This window comes from Saccopteryx bilineata, chromosome 2 (assembly GCF_036850765.1).
Source record: "Saccopteryx bilineata isolate mSacBil1 chromosome 2, mSacBil1_pri_phased_curated, whole genome shotgun sequence".
NCBI classification, from domain to species: Eukaryota; Metazoa; Chordata; class Mammalia; order Chiroptera; family Emballonuridae; genus Saccopteryx; species Saccopteryx bilineata.
Window position 1 is genome coordinate 392,094,201 of NC_089491.1, and position 16,077 is coordinate 392,110,277.

The window sequence follows — 16,077 nt, forward strand, 5'->3', positions numbered from 1 at the left end:
GTGTGCTCGTCCACCCTCGCAAGAATCTATTAGACGGGAACGCACAGCACTCGCCGGCTCGCGGTTCCTCCGCCGCTGGCCCGGGTCTGGTGTGGACCGCCTGGCCTCGGCCACCGGAGTGACGGCTGGTGAGGGCATTTCTGGATCTGGTGTGGACCCGCCTGGCCTCGGCCACCGGTGTGACGGCCAGTGAGGGCATTTCTGTCTCTGCACACTTTCTGCTCCCATCTGAGGACACTGGGTGTGTCTGGGGGAAGGCAGCAGGGCAAGTCCTCCGCGTCCAGCTGCCCTTTCCCTCCGGCAGCAGCCGGGCCAGGCCAGCCGCACAGCTGCGCAGGGCGCCCAGGAGAAGCGCTTCTCGGGAGGCTGGGACACGCGACGCATGGTTGTGCGGCCCTGAGGAAGTCCCTACTGCCTTCGCCGTTCAGGTTATTTACTTACTTTTAACCAGTAAAATACAGACCCATATCAGTAAGATACGGTGGAGGAAGTACGCACGAGCTTTCATATTATGTATATATAGGAAGTGTACAAAATATGCCACAAACAGTAACAAAATAACCGAGAAGGAGGGAGGAAAAGGAAGCCAGAGGCACCCTGTTCACAGAACTCCGTCCTCCAAGTCTCCTGCATGTGCGACCAAGGCTTGCAGATTTGACCCTAAACCTTTCGCAGCCAAAGCAAAGAGGAGTTAAATCAGTTCCCCCTTTGCTGCCTCCATGGTGGGGCGGGGAACCCTCAAACCTCAGCTGTTTAGGGGCTGAGACAGTAATTAAGACTTGAGAGCCACGACTCCCGGGGGCACGCAGTGAGCTGTCACGGGCAGCGGGGCCGGCACTGGCTCACCAGCCGAGTGGCACGGGGTGCAGACAGGGAGGGGACAGCACTTTAGGAGCTGCCCCCCTGACCGAGCACCCACACCTCTCCCAACTCCAGCGCAGGAGACCCGTACCTCGCCGCCGCGTACAGAGCAACGTGATTGCTGTGACCACTGACCCCCTCTGCGTCGAAAGTCACCACCTGCGGAGAGACGGACAGAGTGTCACCCGTGCCTTGATTTCAGGCCAGATGTCGTCCCCATTCCCTTGAGGGGCGGGGGAGAAGCGTGCAGAACCATCTGGACGGACTGGCTCAGATCGATGGTTGGTAACTATCGGTTTGGCCAACTGCATGGAGGCTTTTCCAGAGGGGTTTTTACTGTCATTCTTGGTCCTGGCGGGTGGGGCAGAGCGGAGTCCAGCCAGGATGGAAACCTGGGTTCAGCATATCATTTTTAAAAAATTATTTATTCATTTTAGAGAGAGAGAGAGAGAAAGTGAGAGAGAGAGAAGGTGGGGAGGAGCAGGAAGCATCAACTCTCATATGTGCCTTGACCAGGTAAGTGCGAGGTTTCAAACTGGCCACCTCAAGCGTTCCAGGTCGATGCTTTATCCACTGCGCCCCCACAGGTCAGGCGGTTCAGCATATCTTTGCTCTTCTCTGCCTCGCCAGTGACGAGCTCATCTAGTTGTCCTGGCTGGCTGCTGTGGGAGCTGGGGTCCCGCAGGTACTGTCTGACTGATGGGGTCTCACCCGGTGCCTCACTGCGGACACAGCTTTCAGGGACAGTGTCCACCATGGCCCGGGGGTGAGTGCACAGAAGAGATCTGTTGATTCACAGACTGCTTCTGTTTCCCTTTTCACAAGATCAGATCTGCTCATTAACTAAAAGTTTAGTCTAAGTTCTAACATTTCACTTTGACCCCGGTGGATTTTAAAAAGCCCAAGGACCAATTTGAGTAATAAAATTGCAGGGTTGCCGGCTTGAGTGTGGGATCATAGACCTGACCCCATGGTCAATGGCTTTAACCCCAAGGTCACTGGCTTGAGCAAGGGGTCACTGGCTCAGCTGGAGACCCCCAGTCAAAGCACGTATGAGAAAGCCATCAATCAACAACTAAGGCGTAACAACTACAAGCTGATGCTTCTCACCTCCCTTCCTGTCGGTCCCTCTCTTTCTCCCTTGCTTAAAAAGAAAAGGGAAGTTCTAAACAAACGAGGGTTGCAGCCCAGGCTCCTGGGGACCCGAGTGTTCAGGTGGCAGGGCGGGGGGGAGGTGGGGAAGGTGAAGGGGACACGGTGAAGGGGACACACTGGGAAACCCTCTGTCTCTGAGTGCTGGCAGCTGGGTTCCTTAGTCTCACCAAGGTGTGTTGTCAGCGGGAGGGTGAGGGAGAGCCCTGGAGGTTCCGGCCCGTTGTGAGAGCGGCCCTGGAGAGGGGCTGGGGTGGGGTGAGTAGTCACAAGGCGGTTGTGACCGCGACCCCCAGCTTGGCCTTGTGGGTGGCCGTCCCCCTTACCAGGTTGATGTCATGCTCCTCTATGTGCCGGAGGAGGACGCGGGCCACGTGCTCTGTGTCCCACTGCACACCGGGGTCGTCTGGGAAATCCCTGCAAGGAAGAAGCACAGCTTGGGCGTGGGTGCCGCGTGCACGCAGGTGCAATTTCTCCCTAAGCACTGGTGGGTGTGTGCCAGTCCTGTGACAGGAGTTGTACGGGCAGGGGGCTGCTCTACTCTTAAGTGTCCATATTTCTGTTGAAAGAGGTACAATTTAGAACACGATGCAACTAGAAGCTGATGGACAGTTCCACAGGACACACTTTGGGGGCTTTGGGTTCATTGCTTAGGGGGAAGACACAGACATCAATGAGGAAAGGCTCTGTCTACAGGTCGGGAGACAGATGTTAACAGCAAGTCTGACACAGGCTGAATGACACACATCTTTATAAAAATAATGGTCATAGTGCTTTAATTGAAAGGGTACAGCCTGGCCAGGTGGTGGCACAGTGAATAGAGCATCAGACTGGGATGCAGAGGACCCAGGTTCAAAACCCTGAGGTTGCCAGCTTGAAGCCCAAGGTCACTGGCTTGAGAAAGGGGTTACTCAGTCTGCTGGAGCCCCCTGGTCAAGGCACACATGAAAGCAATCAATGAACAACTAAGGAACCGCATAGAAGAATTGATGCTTCACATCTCTTTCCCTTCCTATCTGTTTGTCCCTATCTATTTCCCTCTCTCTTTCTCCTTCTCTCCTGCAGCCAAGGCTCGATTGGAGCAAAGTTGACCCGGGCGCTGAGGATGGCTCCATGGCTTCTGCCTCAGGTGCTAGAATGGCTCTGGTTGCAACAGAGCAACGCCCAGATGGGCAGAGCATCGCCCCCTGGTGGGCTTGCTGGTTGGATCCCGGTTGGGTGCATGCGGGAGTCTGTTTATGCCTCCCCTCTTCTCACTAAAATTAAAAAAATTTAAAAAAGAAAAAAAAAGGACAAAGATATGCTACCTCATTGAACCCCACGAACGTCTTTTAAGGAGCCTGGACAGGTGAAGTTAAGGGGCCTGGACAGGTGAAGTTAAGGGGCCTGGACAGGTGAAGTTAAGCAGCCTGGACAGGTGAAGTTAAGGAGACTAGACAGGTGAAGTTAAGCAGCCTGGACAGGTGAAGTTAAGGAGCCTGGACAGGTGAAGTTAAGGAGACTAGACAGGTGAAGTTAAGGAGCCTGGACAGGTGAAGTTAAGCAGCCTGGACAGGTGAAGTTAAGCAGCCTGGACAGGTGAAGTTAAGCAGCCTGGACAGGTGAAGTTAAGGAGCCTGGACAGGTGAAGTTAAGCAGCCTGGACAGGTGAAGTTAAGCAGCCTGGACAGGTGAAGTTAAGCAGCTTGCTGGACAGGTAGTGAAAGCTGCCTGTGAACCCAGGCTTTCTGGCTTCAAAGCCAAGGGTGCTGGCGACACCCCACCGCCTGCCTCAGGAGCAGGGGTCCTGGGGTCAGTCTGCCCTTTATCTGCGTCTGCATCTTTCCACACCGCAAACCGGTCTCCCCCTTGGCCCCTTTTTCGGTGCATGGATCTATGGCATCACGTGACAGGAGGCCAAGGACTCGATTTCAACCCCTTTGTGAAGATACTATCAATACCTGTCCGTCTCTCTTTGCCTCAGGTCCTGTGGCAACACCCACGACGTGACCACGAGGACACAGGCTGCCGTGACCTCTCTATGGACGAAGGTGGTGACCACGAGGACACAGGCTGCCGTGACCTCTCTATGGACGAAGGTGGTGACCACACAAGGACACAGGCTGCCGTGACCTCTCTATGGACGAAGGTGGTGACCACGAGGACACAGGCTGCCGTGACCTCTCTATGGACGAAGGTGGTGACCACACAAGGACACAGGCTGCCGTGACCTCTCTATGGATGAAGGTGGTGACCACGAGGACACAGGCTGCCGTGACCTCTGTATGGACGAAGGTGGTGACCACGAGGACACAGGCTGCCGTGACCTCTGTATGGACGAAGGTGGTGACCACGAGGACACAGGCTGCTGTGACCTCTCTATGGACGAAGGTGGTGACCACGAGGACACAGGCTGCTGTGACCTCTCTATGGACGAAGGCGGTGAACCAGCTGTCTTAGGACTTTGGTCAAAGGAGAGTCCCTGGAGGGTTCTCGGCAGGAAAATGACATGAGCCTCAGCACTAAATAACAGAGTTCCTTCTATTGCTGCATTGCTGCCCCTACCGAACCCCTGGGGTGCCTTCTGTGGAGGGCAACTGTAGACCTTTCAAAGCGGTGTCCTGTTAGCCATTCGATGTGGTCCTCATAATGTCCCTGCAGGAAGCAGGACAGGACAGACAGCTCAGCTGGTGGGGGAATAGATAGGGAGAAAGTAGAGACCAGTAACGTCCAGCCTTATGCCCTGGGAATAGAGCTAAATATGGTATGTAGGACATGACCTGCTGAGCTCAGACTGCTGACGGAAAGAGACATAGGAATCAGGGAAAACACCTTGGTGTGAAAACAGCTACGTACATACTCCTGGTAGGGAGGTCTGCGTCAATGTATCAAGGCATCATTTTGGAAACTGAATGTACCAGTAATAGTCACATGGATGGAGAAGCAGTCTAAGGGCCCTCACCCTGGGGACTTATGGACTGAAGCAATCACTACAGCCTCAGAGAACACACCTTTCCCTCTTAGTTATTGTGGTTTTGTCTTTTTTTAACTCAGTGAGAGGAGAGGAGGCAGAGGTCTGCCTTCAGCAGACCAAGTAACCCCTTGCTCAAGCCAGAGGGAGACCCACATGAGCCCTGAATGGGATCACCCCGGCATGCCCACTAGGGGGCGATGCTCTGCCCATCTGGGGCCCTTGCTCCGTTGTTCAGCAACTGAGCTCTTCTGAGAGAGAGAGAGAGATATAGAGAGAAGCGAGAGGGGGAGGGGTGAAGAAGCAGAGGGGCGCTTCTCCTGTGTGTCCTGACTGGGAATTGAACCGGGGACTTCCACACAGGGCCAACTGAGCAAACCAGCCAGGTCCTTATTGTGGATTTTAGGTCATTTGCTATATTCCCAAATCCCAATTTATATATACCATACATTTTTTAAGTCTCTACCTTATCAATTATTTAGGTTCTTTCCAGATCTTTTTGTTTTTGTTTTTGTTTTTTCTTTTTTTCATTTTTCTGAAGCTGGAAACAGGGAGAGACAGTCAGACAGACTCCCGCATGCGCCCGACCGGGATCCACCTGGCACGCCCACCATGGGGCGACGCTCTGCCCACCAGGGGGCGATGCTCTGCCCATCCTGGGCGTCGCCATGTTGCGACCAGAGCCACTCTAGCGCCTGAGGCAGAGGCCACAGAGCCATCCCCAGCGCCCGGGCCATCTTTGCTCCAATGGAGCCTCGGCTGCGGGAGGGGAAGAGAGAGACAGAGAGGAAAGCACGGCGGAGGGGTGGAGAAGCAAATGGGCGCTTCTCCTGTGTGCCCTGGCCGGGAATCGAACCTGGGTCCTCCGCACGCTAGTCTTTCCAGATCTTATCATTGTAATAAAGTTGCAATGAACATCCTTCTACATAACTATTTGTATGCATCTCTCAATTTATTTCCTTGGGATAAAATAATAGACATGTAATTTCTGAGTCAAAGGTGTAGTGAAGAGAACGTGGGTAGATATCTCTCTTAAGAATCTTGTGCCTGACCTGTGGTGGCGCAGTGGATAAAGCGTCGACCTGGAAATGCTGAGGTTGCCGGTTCAAAACCCTGGGCTTGCCTGGTCAAGGCACGTATGGGAATTGATGCTTCCAGCTCCTCCCCCTTCTCTCTCTCTCTCTCTGTCTCTCCCTCTCCTCTCTAAAATGAATTAAAAAAAAAAAAAGAATCTTGTGCCTGACCAGGCGGTGGTGCAGTGGATAGAGCGTCGGACTGGGATGTGGAGGACCCAGGTTTGAGACCCCAAGGTCGCCAGCTTGAGCACAGGCTCATCTGGTTTGAGCAAGGCTCACCAGCTTGGACCCAAGGTCGCTGGCTTGAGCAAGGGGTCACTCGGTCTGCTAAAGGCCCAGTCAAGGCACATATGAGAAAGCAATCAATGAACAACTAAGGTGTCGCAACGAAAAACTGATGATTGATGCTTCTCATCTCTCTCTGTTCCTGTCTGTCTGTCCCTATCTAGCCCTCTCTCTGACTCTCTGTCTCTGTAAAAAAAAAAAAAGAAAGAAAGAAAGGAAAAAAAAGAGTACTGTTATGGCCCCTGACCCATACACTGAATGTATACCTACTTTCTTATTCCTCTGAGCTCCCCTGAAAAGGCGAGTTCTTTTACTTCCTTTCACAGCTGGAAAGACCTGGTTGGAAGAGAATGACCGAGTTCCATGGGGAGGTATGCGGGCGCTGAAGAGGCCGGCTGACTGGTGGGAATGTGACAATACGTATGTTGTCAAGACTGCAATTTCATCCTATTAGCCAGCCCTTGTCCTTGGAAATCCCATGTATGCAACTCAAAGCCAATATGAAAGTAGAACTCAAATCTCAAAGAGCAGGTAAGCTTTAGAGTTAAAAAAAAAAAAAAAAAAAAAAGCCAGGAGTCACCCTCCCTATCTGACCCGAAATACAAGCCAGGCAGCAGACCTGCTTCAGGAGAGCACAGGTACTCTAACGCTGCTCCTGTGCTGCTTGTGCTTGTTACCTCCCCAGATCAGTACAGACCTTCAGGGAATGGTGACAAAGTTTTGAGCATCGAGTTCCTAGAGACGTTCCTTAACTATTAGCCAAGTCCTTGATGGTGTTTGTTGCCTTTTTTTTTTTTTACAGTGACAGAGAGAAAGAGTCAGAGAGAGGGATAGACACAGACAGACAGGAACAGAGAGAGATGAGAAGCATCAATCATCAGTTTTTCGATGCGACACCTTACATTGTTTGCTTTCTCATATGTGCCTTGACTGCGGGCCTTCAGCAGACCGAGTGACCTCTTGCTCGAGCCAGAGACCTTGGGTCCAAGTTGGTGAGTTTTGCTCAAAACAGATGAGCCCGTGCTCAAGCTGGTGACCTCCGGGGGTCTCAAACCTGGGTCCTTCCGCATCCCAGTCCGACGCTCTATCCACTGCGCCACTGACTAGTCAGGCTGTTGCCATTTTAATGATAGTCTGGAGATCTCTCAGAGGCTGACACGCCTGGGTGGGTTTGGTAAGCTGTAAAACTGAGCAACTCTTTCTGGCTGAAACCAGGTTCCGTCCGAGTTGAGCAGAGATGACAGCTGTGAAGCACTGAGGGCCAGGAGAACCAGGGACTGCAGCGGGCGGTGGGGGCACATGGCCCTTCCAGGACGTGCCTCTCTTCTTCCCGGACGTGCCTCCCTTCTTCCAGGACGTGCCTCCCTTCTTCCTGGAGAATCCCAGTCTACAGAGCGCTCTAGGCTCAGAAATGACCACAGGAAGTCTCCGCCCTTCCTGGCAAGTGACACCTTACACCTGGACTTCCTAACTTTAGAGACCTGAGGTCTTTAACACTAAGCCTTCCTTCCATTCTGACCCCTCAGATCAATCAGATGGTGCCTTACACCTGGACTTCCTAACTTTAGAGACCTGAGGCAAGTGACACCTTACACCTGGACTTCCTAACTTTAGAGACCTGAGGTCTTTAACACTAAGCCTTCCTTCCATTCTGACCCCTCAGATCAATCAGATGGTGCCCCGTGCTAAGACGCCAGCAATAGCGAACTGGGGACAAAGGCAGAACTCCCAAAGGAAGTCTCGGGACTGTTTCTAAAACATTCAAGAAGGTCCATTAAAGAGTGTTGAAAGAAACGGGTATTTTACAAAGCAAGGCATGGAAGCCGCCCACATCCGTCCTTCTTTGCAGAAAGCATCCAAGATGCACTGAATCACAGCAGGGCCTTCACGTGGAGAAGGGCGCGGGGACAGGGTGGTCTGTGCAGTGGTCCTGAGTTTCAAGTGCTGCATCTCAAGCAGGGGGCAGCTTGGATCTACAGGTGATGATTTGTGCCCTCTGGCCTTATTTCTCTAGACACATATTGTCAGGACTTAGGAAGCCTCAAACGTCAGTCCAGGTCGGGCAGGCAGAGACACCACCCACTTGCCTGCAATAAAAGGGGCCGGGCTGCAGTTCTGCGCGGCCCCAGGGAGGGTTCTGTCTTCCTGTGCTGCGGTTTATGAAAACGGCTAAAGATAACAGAGTTTGAGGGCCTGTGCAGAGCAGAAGTGGACGAAGTATAGACACCCCCCGAGGTAAGGAATGTTCATGCAAAATAAACAAACAAAAAACCCCCTCAAGTTACTCAAGTTTAATTTTTGCTTTTTGATTCTTTGGTCTAAGAGAATGGGAAATGAAAGAGGAATGGAAATGTATCTAGAGGAATGGAATTTTGAAAGCAAAATCAGTTTGTGAAAGAAGTTCTAAAGAAAGGGTTCTGAATCTGTCCTGGTCTGCAGGTGACCCCGTCTAGGCCCCCGAGACAGCGGAGCGAGGATGCCTGCATCCTGTGTGTGTGTGGGTGGGTGGGTGGGTGGGGGGCGGGGTCCCGCGGAGCGCCCGGAAGCAGTGAGTGACGGAGGGAGAGCCCACTCAGGACACTTTTATCAACTTGACTCCCCGCCCTCCTCGGGCACTGGCGGCCTGATCTCCCAGGACTGGATGAAAAGTTGCATGAAGGCATCTTAGAACTGTTCATCTGTGCAGAAGGAGAAAGAGGGAAGTACTAGGGGGTGGGGGTGGGGGGCAAAAAGAGGTCTACAGTTGTTCCAGGTGTTATGACATAGCTCTGTTAACTGTGTTTCACATACTCATAGCTGTAAATCTACTTTCACCCACCCCCATGGAGTTTATTTGTGTGTGTGTGTGAGAGAGAGACAGAGAGAAGAGAGAGGGAGAGAGATAGGGACAGACAGACAGGAAGGGAGAGCAATGAGAAACATCAATTCCTTGTTGTGGCTCCTTAGTTGTTCATTGATTGCTTTCTCATATGTGCCTTGACGGGGGGGGGGGGGCTACAGCAGAGCGAGGAACCCCTTGCTCAAGCCAGCGACCTTGGGGTTTCGAACCTGGGTTCTCTGCATCCCAGTCCATTGCTCTATCCACTGCTACACCGCCGGGTCAGGCCCAACACCCCCCCATCGCCCCCATGTTTATCTTCATAAACTTCATTCTCCAATATCTGAGGGCTGAGCAGGTGTGCACACCTGAGTCTCTGAGCGGTGGCAGAGGAAAGAGATGACAGAAAGCAAAGGGTGCAGAGTGGGCCTGAGGGGAGCAGCTGGCACAGCCCTGGCTAGGGGTGGGGGGACCCGGAGGGGCACAGAACCCCCACCACTCAGGCAGCTCTGAGAGGGTGGATCACTGCACATCTAACCCGTTCGGGCTAAGGGTGTGCAAGGCACTGAGCCCGGGGCCAAGGACTTGAGATACCAACGTGTGACCATGAAGGGGAAGCACTGCCCCTTCCCTCAGGAAGCATCAGGCCGGGTGGGGGCGAGGGTGGCACTGCTGCAGGATGGGCAGGAATCTGCCTGGCGGGGAGGGGAGGGCAAGGCAGGGGGGCAGAGAGCTGGGGAGGGCTGTGGTGGCAGCCCCCCCCCCCCATTCGAGGCCACTGAGGCACACGCAGCCCTTGTGGAGACCGGCACGGTGTCTGGCTCCGGGGACCTCTGAGCAGAAGGAGATGAAACTACGGAAGGAACACCCCAGAGGAAGATGGCTCTTGCCAGTCTCTGGTCCTCAGCACCCTTCCCTGGGGGGCACTTATTAGCAAACATAGTGTTAACACCGCTGGAGCCTGGCCCAGCCTTCGCCCTGCCCTGGACCTTTGTGGTCAGTAAACAAGTTGGACCTCTCAGCCTGTGCGGGTTCATAAACACAACGTTTGTTTTCCTCCTGGCTGCGTGGCCTCAAATGCTGACCTTTTCTACACATTCTCATGACTCACCCCCGTCTGCCCGCCAGCCGGCAGGCTTCAGAGCCATGGAAAGGCTCCCTCGTCTTTTGGGGGCTGTCAGTTCCTTCAGACACAACAGTCCCGAGGCCCTGTGCTCCTGGGGCTGGGAAAGCCCCCCCCCGGGGGGGGGGCCCATGTCTGCCCTCCCTCAGGGCCACCCTGCAGGAAGCGGCTGGCTGCCCAGAGACTCCCCGGGCTTGGGCAAGAGTTTATCTCTCTCCAAACCGAGTCCAGTTTGCACACTGCACTCTGAACTTTCCTACAGACGGACAAGGCGGCCTGCACGCCCTTATTTGGTCTTGTGGCTGGTACAGCCCAGCTGGAAGGTTCTGCCCACCCTTCCCCCACGGGCCTCCGGCACATTGCTAAACTGGATTACTTCCTTTGTCATCCGAGGCGGGCAAAGGTCATTTGAGTTCGTGAACACCCGATGAGAGCACAGAATATTACCTGGGGCCCGTGGCCGCCCCAGAGGGCCTAGACTGCTCGCACACTGCCCAGGGGCCAGTGTGGGCCGGCGGTCTCGCCCTCGGCAGGAGCGGGGCTGCTGGGCGCAGTAGAAATCTGGAGAGGCAAAGGGACTGGATCCAGGCTGAAGGCAGGCTGGAGATGTGAGAGTCTACAGCCCGGCGGGGCAGCTTCAGGGGGTGTCTCAGATAAATAGTGAGGAAAGGAAACAGGGAAAATGAGTGAAGGAGACAGTGGAAGACAGAAAGTTCTGAGGACTGAAAAAAGGAGATGCATAATAAAAAGCAATCTATTCTTTTGTTTGTTTTGTTAGCATCTCACTCTGATGCTCAGGCCGTGGAGGAGCCCAGACAAAGACCAGGTGTCCCACCCTTGTCTGGGTGGGTAGTCCGGTGGTTAGAGCATTGCTGGGAAGCACAGAGGCTGCCGGCTCGATCCAGGTGCGGGCACATAAAGGAGCAGACCCATGTTCCCAACCCTCTCTCCCTGCCTCTCTGGGGGGTGGGGGTAGGGGTGGAGAAAGAAGCAATCAGTGAATGCATAAATAAGTGGAACAACAAATTGATGTCTGTCTGCTTCTCTCCCTCTCTCTCAAAATAAATAAATAAATAAATAAACAAACAAACAAACAGGAGGGACTTCAGTTTTAGTAACATTCCTTGAAGTCAAATGATGTCAATTTATTTATTTACTTGCTGTCAAATTTTTTCATGATTTTTTGGTATAACAATCCAAAACGCTTACCTTTCTGGTTCGTTTTAATATCAAAATCAAACCAATGCATTAAAGTATTATCATAAAGAAGTAACTGGAGAAACTGCTGTGGGCCGCCTGTCCCGCGTCCAGGCACCCCAGCCTGGAAAGCTCTAGGGGGGGGCAGGGAGGAAGGGCAGGCTTGAAGACAACAGGCCAGGGTAGCAGGACGGACGCAGGACGGACGCTGGCAGAGGGGCCGCACAGGGAGACCGCAGGGCGGCCACAGGACCCACGCCGCCTGGAGGCTGAGCAGGAGCAGGGAGAGGGGTCCCAGAAGAGGCCGTTGGGTCCTGCCCCTTGAGGGACCATGAGCGGCCTCAAAAAGCAGTGTAAGTGAAGGGGGGTCAGCACAAGGACAGAGGTCAGGGGGCCATGGGAAAGCACCAGTGCGCGCTTTCAAGAAGTTTCAGAGTGGGGCCTGACCGGCCAGTGGCGCAGTGGACAGAGAATTGCATTGGGACGTGGAGAACCCAGGTTCGAGACCCCGAGGTCGCCAGCTTGAGCGCAGGCTCATCTGGTCTGAGCAAAAAGCTCACCAGCTTGAACCCAAGGTCGCTGGCTCGAGCAAGGGGTTACTCGGTCTGCTGAAGGCCCCCTGGTCAAGGCACATATGAGAAAGCAATCAATGGACAACTAGGGAGCCGTAAGGAAGAACTGATGCTTCTCATCTCTCTCCCTTCCTGTCTGCCCCTATCTGTCCCTCTCTCTGACACACACACACACACACACACACACACACACACACACACACACACACGTTGTGAGTGGGAAGAAAGGAAGAGAATGGAAACGTGAATGGACGCACCAGGAGCGGGTTTCTCACGACCTTGAGCATGTCGGAGGAGGGAGGCTAAGAAGCCCGTTGGTTGAGTTGGTAGTGGCGAAATAAGAGACAGGACACAAGGTAAAAGAACAGCTGTTTTTATTAAGCATCTGCTGGTAAGGGTAGTTTGTAGAAGAGGAACAGGTCAGGCAGAGAGCAAACAGCTATCGGTCTTAACTGGGCCAACTGTTGGCACGTCATCAGGTTGCGGTGAGAGTGAAATGAGGTACTATCTGTAAAACACCTGCAACAGAGCTTGGCAATGCGGTGAGTGGCCCGTATATCGGCTGTTTCGCCGATTCTTGATCTGAAGGGGACTTCAGTGCCGGGGAGTGAGATGAGCAAGGGGGTGAGGGACTTCCCCAGGTACAGGTGTGCTGGTCAATGGCAGGTGTCCTGCGTGAGTAGCTCACACGATGTAAAGGAGAGCAAGGGCCGGGGTCTGACGGGCCGTGGACACTCGGCTAAAGACCCCTGGTTGCATCAAAAGGCAGGCCCAACAGGGGGCCTTGAAAGGTTTCTGAGGACTCAGGCTAGGCTTTGGGAGGGCACACACACTCCAGGGCCGGCGAACATGAAATTCTGGACGGAATTCCAGGCAGGAGACGCTGAGGGCTGGACCCGAGAGTGTGGGCATAAATAGATGGAGATCAACACACATGGAGCTGGACCCTGCGGGAGCAGAGGGGAGGGAGGCTGAGGGGGGAGCAGAGGGGAGGGAGGCCGAGGGGATCCAAGAGGCCGGACCCCGCAGGAGCAGAGGGGAGGAGGGCCGAGGGGACCCGAGAGGCCGGACCCCGCGGGGGCAGAGGGGAGGGGGGCCGAGGGGACCCGAGAGGCCGGACCCCGCGGGGGCAGAGGGGAGGGGGGCCGAGGGGACCCGAGAGGCCGGACCCCGCGGGGGCAGAGGGGAGGGGGGCCGAGGGGACCCGAGAGGCCGGACCCCGCGGGGGCAGAGGGGAGGGGGGCCGAGGGGACCCGAGAGGCCGGACCCCGCGGGGGCAGAGGGGAGGGGGGCCCAGGGGACCCGAGAGGCCGGACCCCGCGGGGGCAGAGGGGAGGGGGGCCCAGGGGACCCGAGAGGCCGGACCCCGCGGGGGCAGAGGGGAGGGGGGCCGAGGGGACCCGAGAGGCCGGACCCCGCGGGGGCAGAGGGGAGGGGGGCCGAGGGGACCCGAGAGGCCGGACCCCGCGGGGGCAGAGGGGAGGGGGGCCCAGGGGACCCGAGAGGCCGGACCCCGCGGGGGCAGAGGGGAAGGGGGCCCAGGGGACCCGAGAGGCCGGACCCTGCGGGGGCAGAGGGGAGGGGGGCCGAGGGGACCCGAGAGGCCGGACCCTGCGGGAGCAGAGGGAGCAGAGGGGAGGAAGGACGAGGGGACCTGAGAGACACCCACCGCAGCCACTGTGGGGAGGGGGCTGGGGCGGCAGCACAGGCATGAGAACGGCTGCCTAGGAGGCGGCCAAAGAGAACTTGGCAGCTCTACAAAGAAGAGTTAGCAGAGGAGCCCGCACCGAAGACCGAAGACCAGAAGGAACCGTGGACACTGCTGTCTGACTCGCTCTGGTGGTGTCACACGGACACCCAACACCAGCAGTGTGCGTGCCCAGGACGAGGCGCGGTTCCGGGCACTGAGCGTGAGGACCAGACAGGGACTGAGGGTGTATCACAGCGGCTTTCATGAGCAGTGTCCTGGTGGCCATCGGTGAGCGGGGAGGGCAGGACCGAGCCCGCAGTGAATTGAGGGGCTGGCCAAGAGCGAGCGGAAAGCCGAGCAGTCTCTGCAGTGACCGTCGAGAATGACCCTGGATCCGGGCCTGACCTGCGGAGTCCCGAGGCGACCCTGACAGACCAGGGCGGCAACGATGAGAGAAGACCTTAAACTTGCTCGATGGATCCTGAGACCATTAGAGTGGATGTGGATTCTTCATTTGTGATAGGTTCCTTTGGAACACTTCATTTATTTATTTATTATTATTATTAAATTTATTGATTTCAGTGAGAGAATAAGGGGGGGGGAGAGAGAGAGAGAGAGAGAGAGAGAGACAGACAGACAGGAACATCGAGCTGCTCCTGTATGTGCCCTGACCAGGGATCGAACTGGCAACCTCTGTGCTTGGGCATGACACTCGAACCAGCTGAGCTACCCAGCCAAGGATGCTTTGGAATACTTTAGACCAGGGGTAGTCCACCTCTTTATACCTACTGTCCACTTCTGTATCTGTTATAGTAAAATTTTTTTATTTTTTATTTTTATTTATTCATTTTAAAGAGGAGAGAGAGAGGGAGAGAGAGACAGAGACAGGGGGGAGGAGCTGGAAGCATCAACTCCCATATGTGCCTTGACCAGGCAAGCCCAGGGTTTCGAACCGGCAACCTCAGCATTTCCAGGTCGACGCTTTATCCACTGCGCCACCACAGGTCTGTTATAGTAAAATTTTCTAACCGCCCACTGGTTCCACAGTAATGGTGATTTAGAAAGTAAGGAAGTAACTTTACTTTATAAAATTTATAAAGCAGAGTGACAGCAAGTTAAAGCATATAATATTAATTACTTACCAAGTACTTTATGTCGGATTTTCGCTAAGTTTGGCAGAATAAATCTTTATAAAACAACTTACTATAGTTAAATCTATCTTCTTATTTATACTTTGGTTGCTCCACTACTGCCCACAATGAAAGCTGGAGCGCCCCCTAGTGGGCGGGAGGGACCAGGTTGACCACCACTGCTTTAGATGAACACCTTGCCTGATTAAGTCCCACCTAGAAGGCCCTGGTGACCTGAGGCTTTGGTCCACACCCTTTGAGCACCCAGGACATGAACTGAGGCCAGCACCTTGCTGACAAGGACGGGAGCCTCTCCTCAAGCTGGTGGAAACCTGGACACATGGAGGCCATCGCCTTGCTGACGAGGACGGGAGCCTCCCTTCGAGCTGCTGGAAACCTGGACACGTGCTCTTGCCCCGAAGCTCTGGTCAAGGCTCTAACGCCCCCGTCCCAACATGCTTCCAATGGCTCAGTTTAGCAGTAGGGCAAAAGGGAAAATTTACTTCTTTGAAAACTACTTCTTTTCCCCTTTTTGGCAGAGTGACATTTTCGGTGTCTAGCCTGACTGGGATGGCGGAAACCTAAGTCTTCCACTGGAGGTCACATGTCTGCCCAGTCACTGAACCCCCACATGGGGATCCCCTTTGGCTTCCCCTCTCCCTCGTCTCCGACGGCCAGCTCGTCACTACATGCTGGAAACACGACCCCTGCAGCAGCCCGAGCACCCACCCCTCCTCCGTGTCCTCTGCACCGTTTCCTGTCTGATCACACAGCTGACCCTTGTACACGTAGGGGTTGGGGGTGCCAATTTCCTAACAGGCAAAAATCGGAGTCTACGATCTGACTGCCCCAAACCTCAACTCATCCCTTGGTATCTACGGGGGGCTGGTTCCAGGACCCCCGTGGACATCAAAATCTGTGGACAGTCAAGTCCCTTTCATCCAATGGTGCAGGACAACGCCCTCAGTCGGACCTCCGCATAGCGGATCCGCGCTGCACTCTGGAAAAGGCTGTCTTCGCCTGCAGCTGGTCGAATCTGTGGATGCAAGACCCAGGGATACGACAGCCGGTGTATATTTACAGAGAGGACTTTGCACATAAGCAGAACTGGGACGTGCGAACCCGTGCTGTTCAGGGGTCAGCTGTGTTTCTCCCCTGCACCCGGTCTGGCCCCTCCTTCCCAGCTGCTCTCCAGAGTGTTGTCCGAGAGAGCTCCCGAAGAT

At 54.8% G+C, this 16,077-nt stretch overlaps 1 protein-coding gene across 5 annotated transcripts in view; it reads right to left on the reverse strand.

Annotated features, from left to right (window-relative positions):
* The window catches only part of PIGL (phosphatidylinositol glycan anchor biosynthesis class L), a 57,813-nt gene that overhangs the window by 21,988 nt on the left and 19,748 nt on the right, over positions 1-16,077 (reverse strand). For 4 of the 5 annotated variants that reach the window (XR_010729591.1, XR_010729590.1, XM_066264359.1 and 1 more), the window contains exons 3-4: positions 2,340-2,430; positions 953-1,020 (exon numbers count right to left, since the gene is read on the reverse strand). The exons of the other annotated variant lie outside the window; for it this stretch is intronic. Coding sequence is in view for 2 of the 4 variants with exons in the window: in XM_066264359.1 (XP_066120456.1) it covers positions 953-1,020; positions 2,340-2,430 (159 nt within the window). In the remaining 2 variants the exon portion in view is untranslated. The remainder of the gene's footprint in view (positions 1-952; positions 1,021-2,339; positions 2,431-16,077) is intronic. 5 annotated transcript variants of the gene reach the window in all.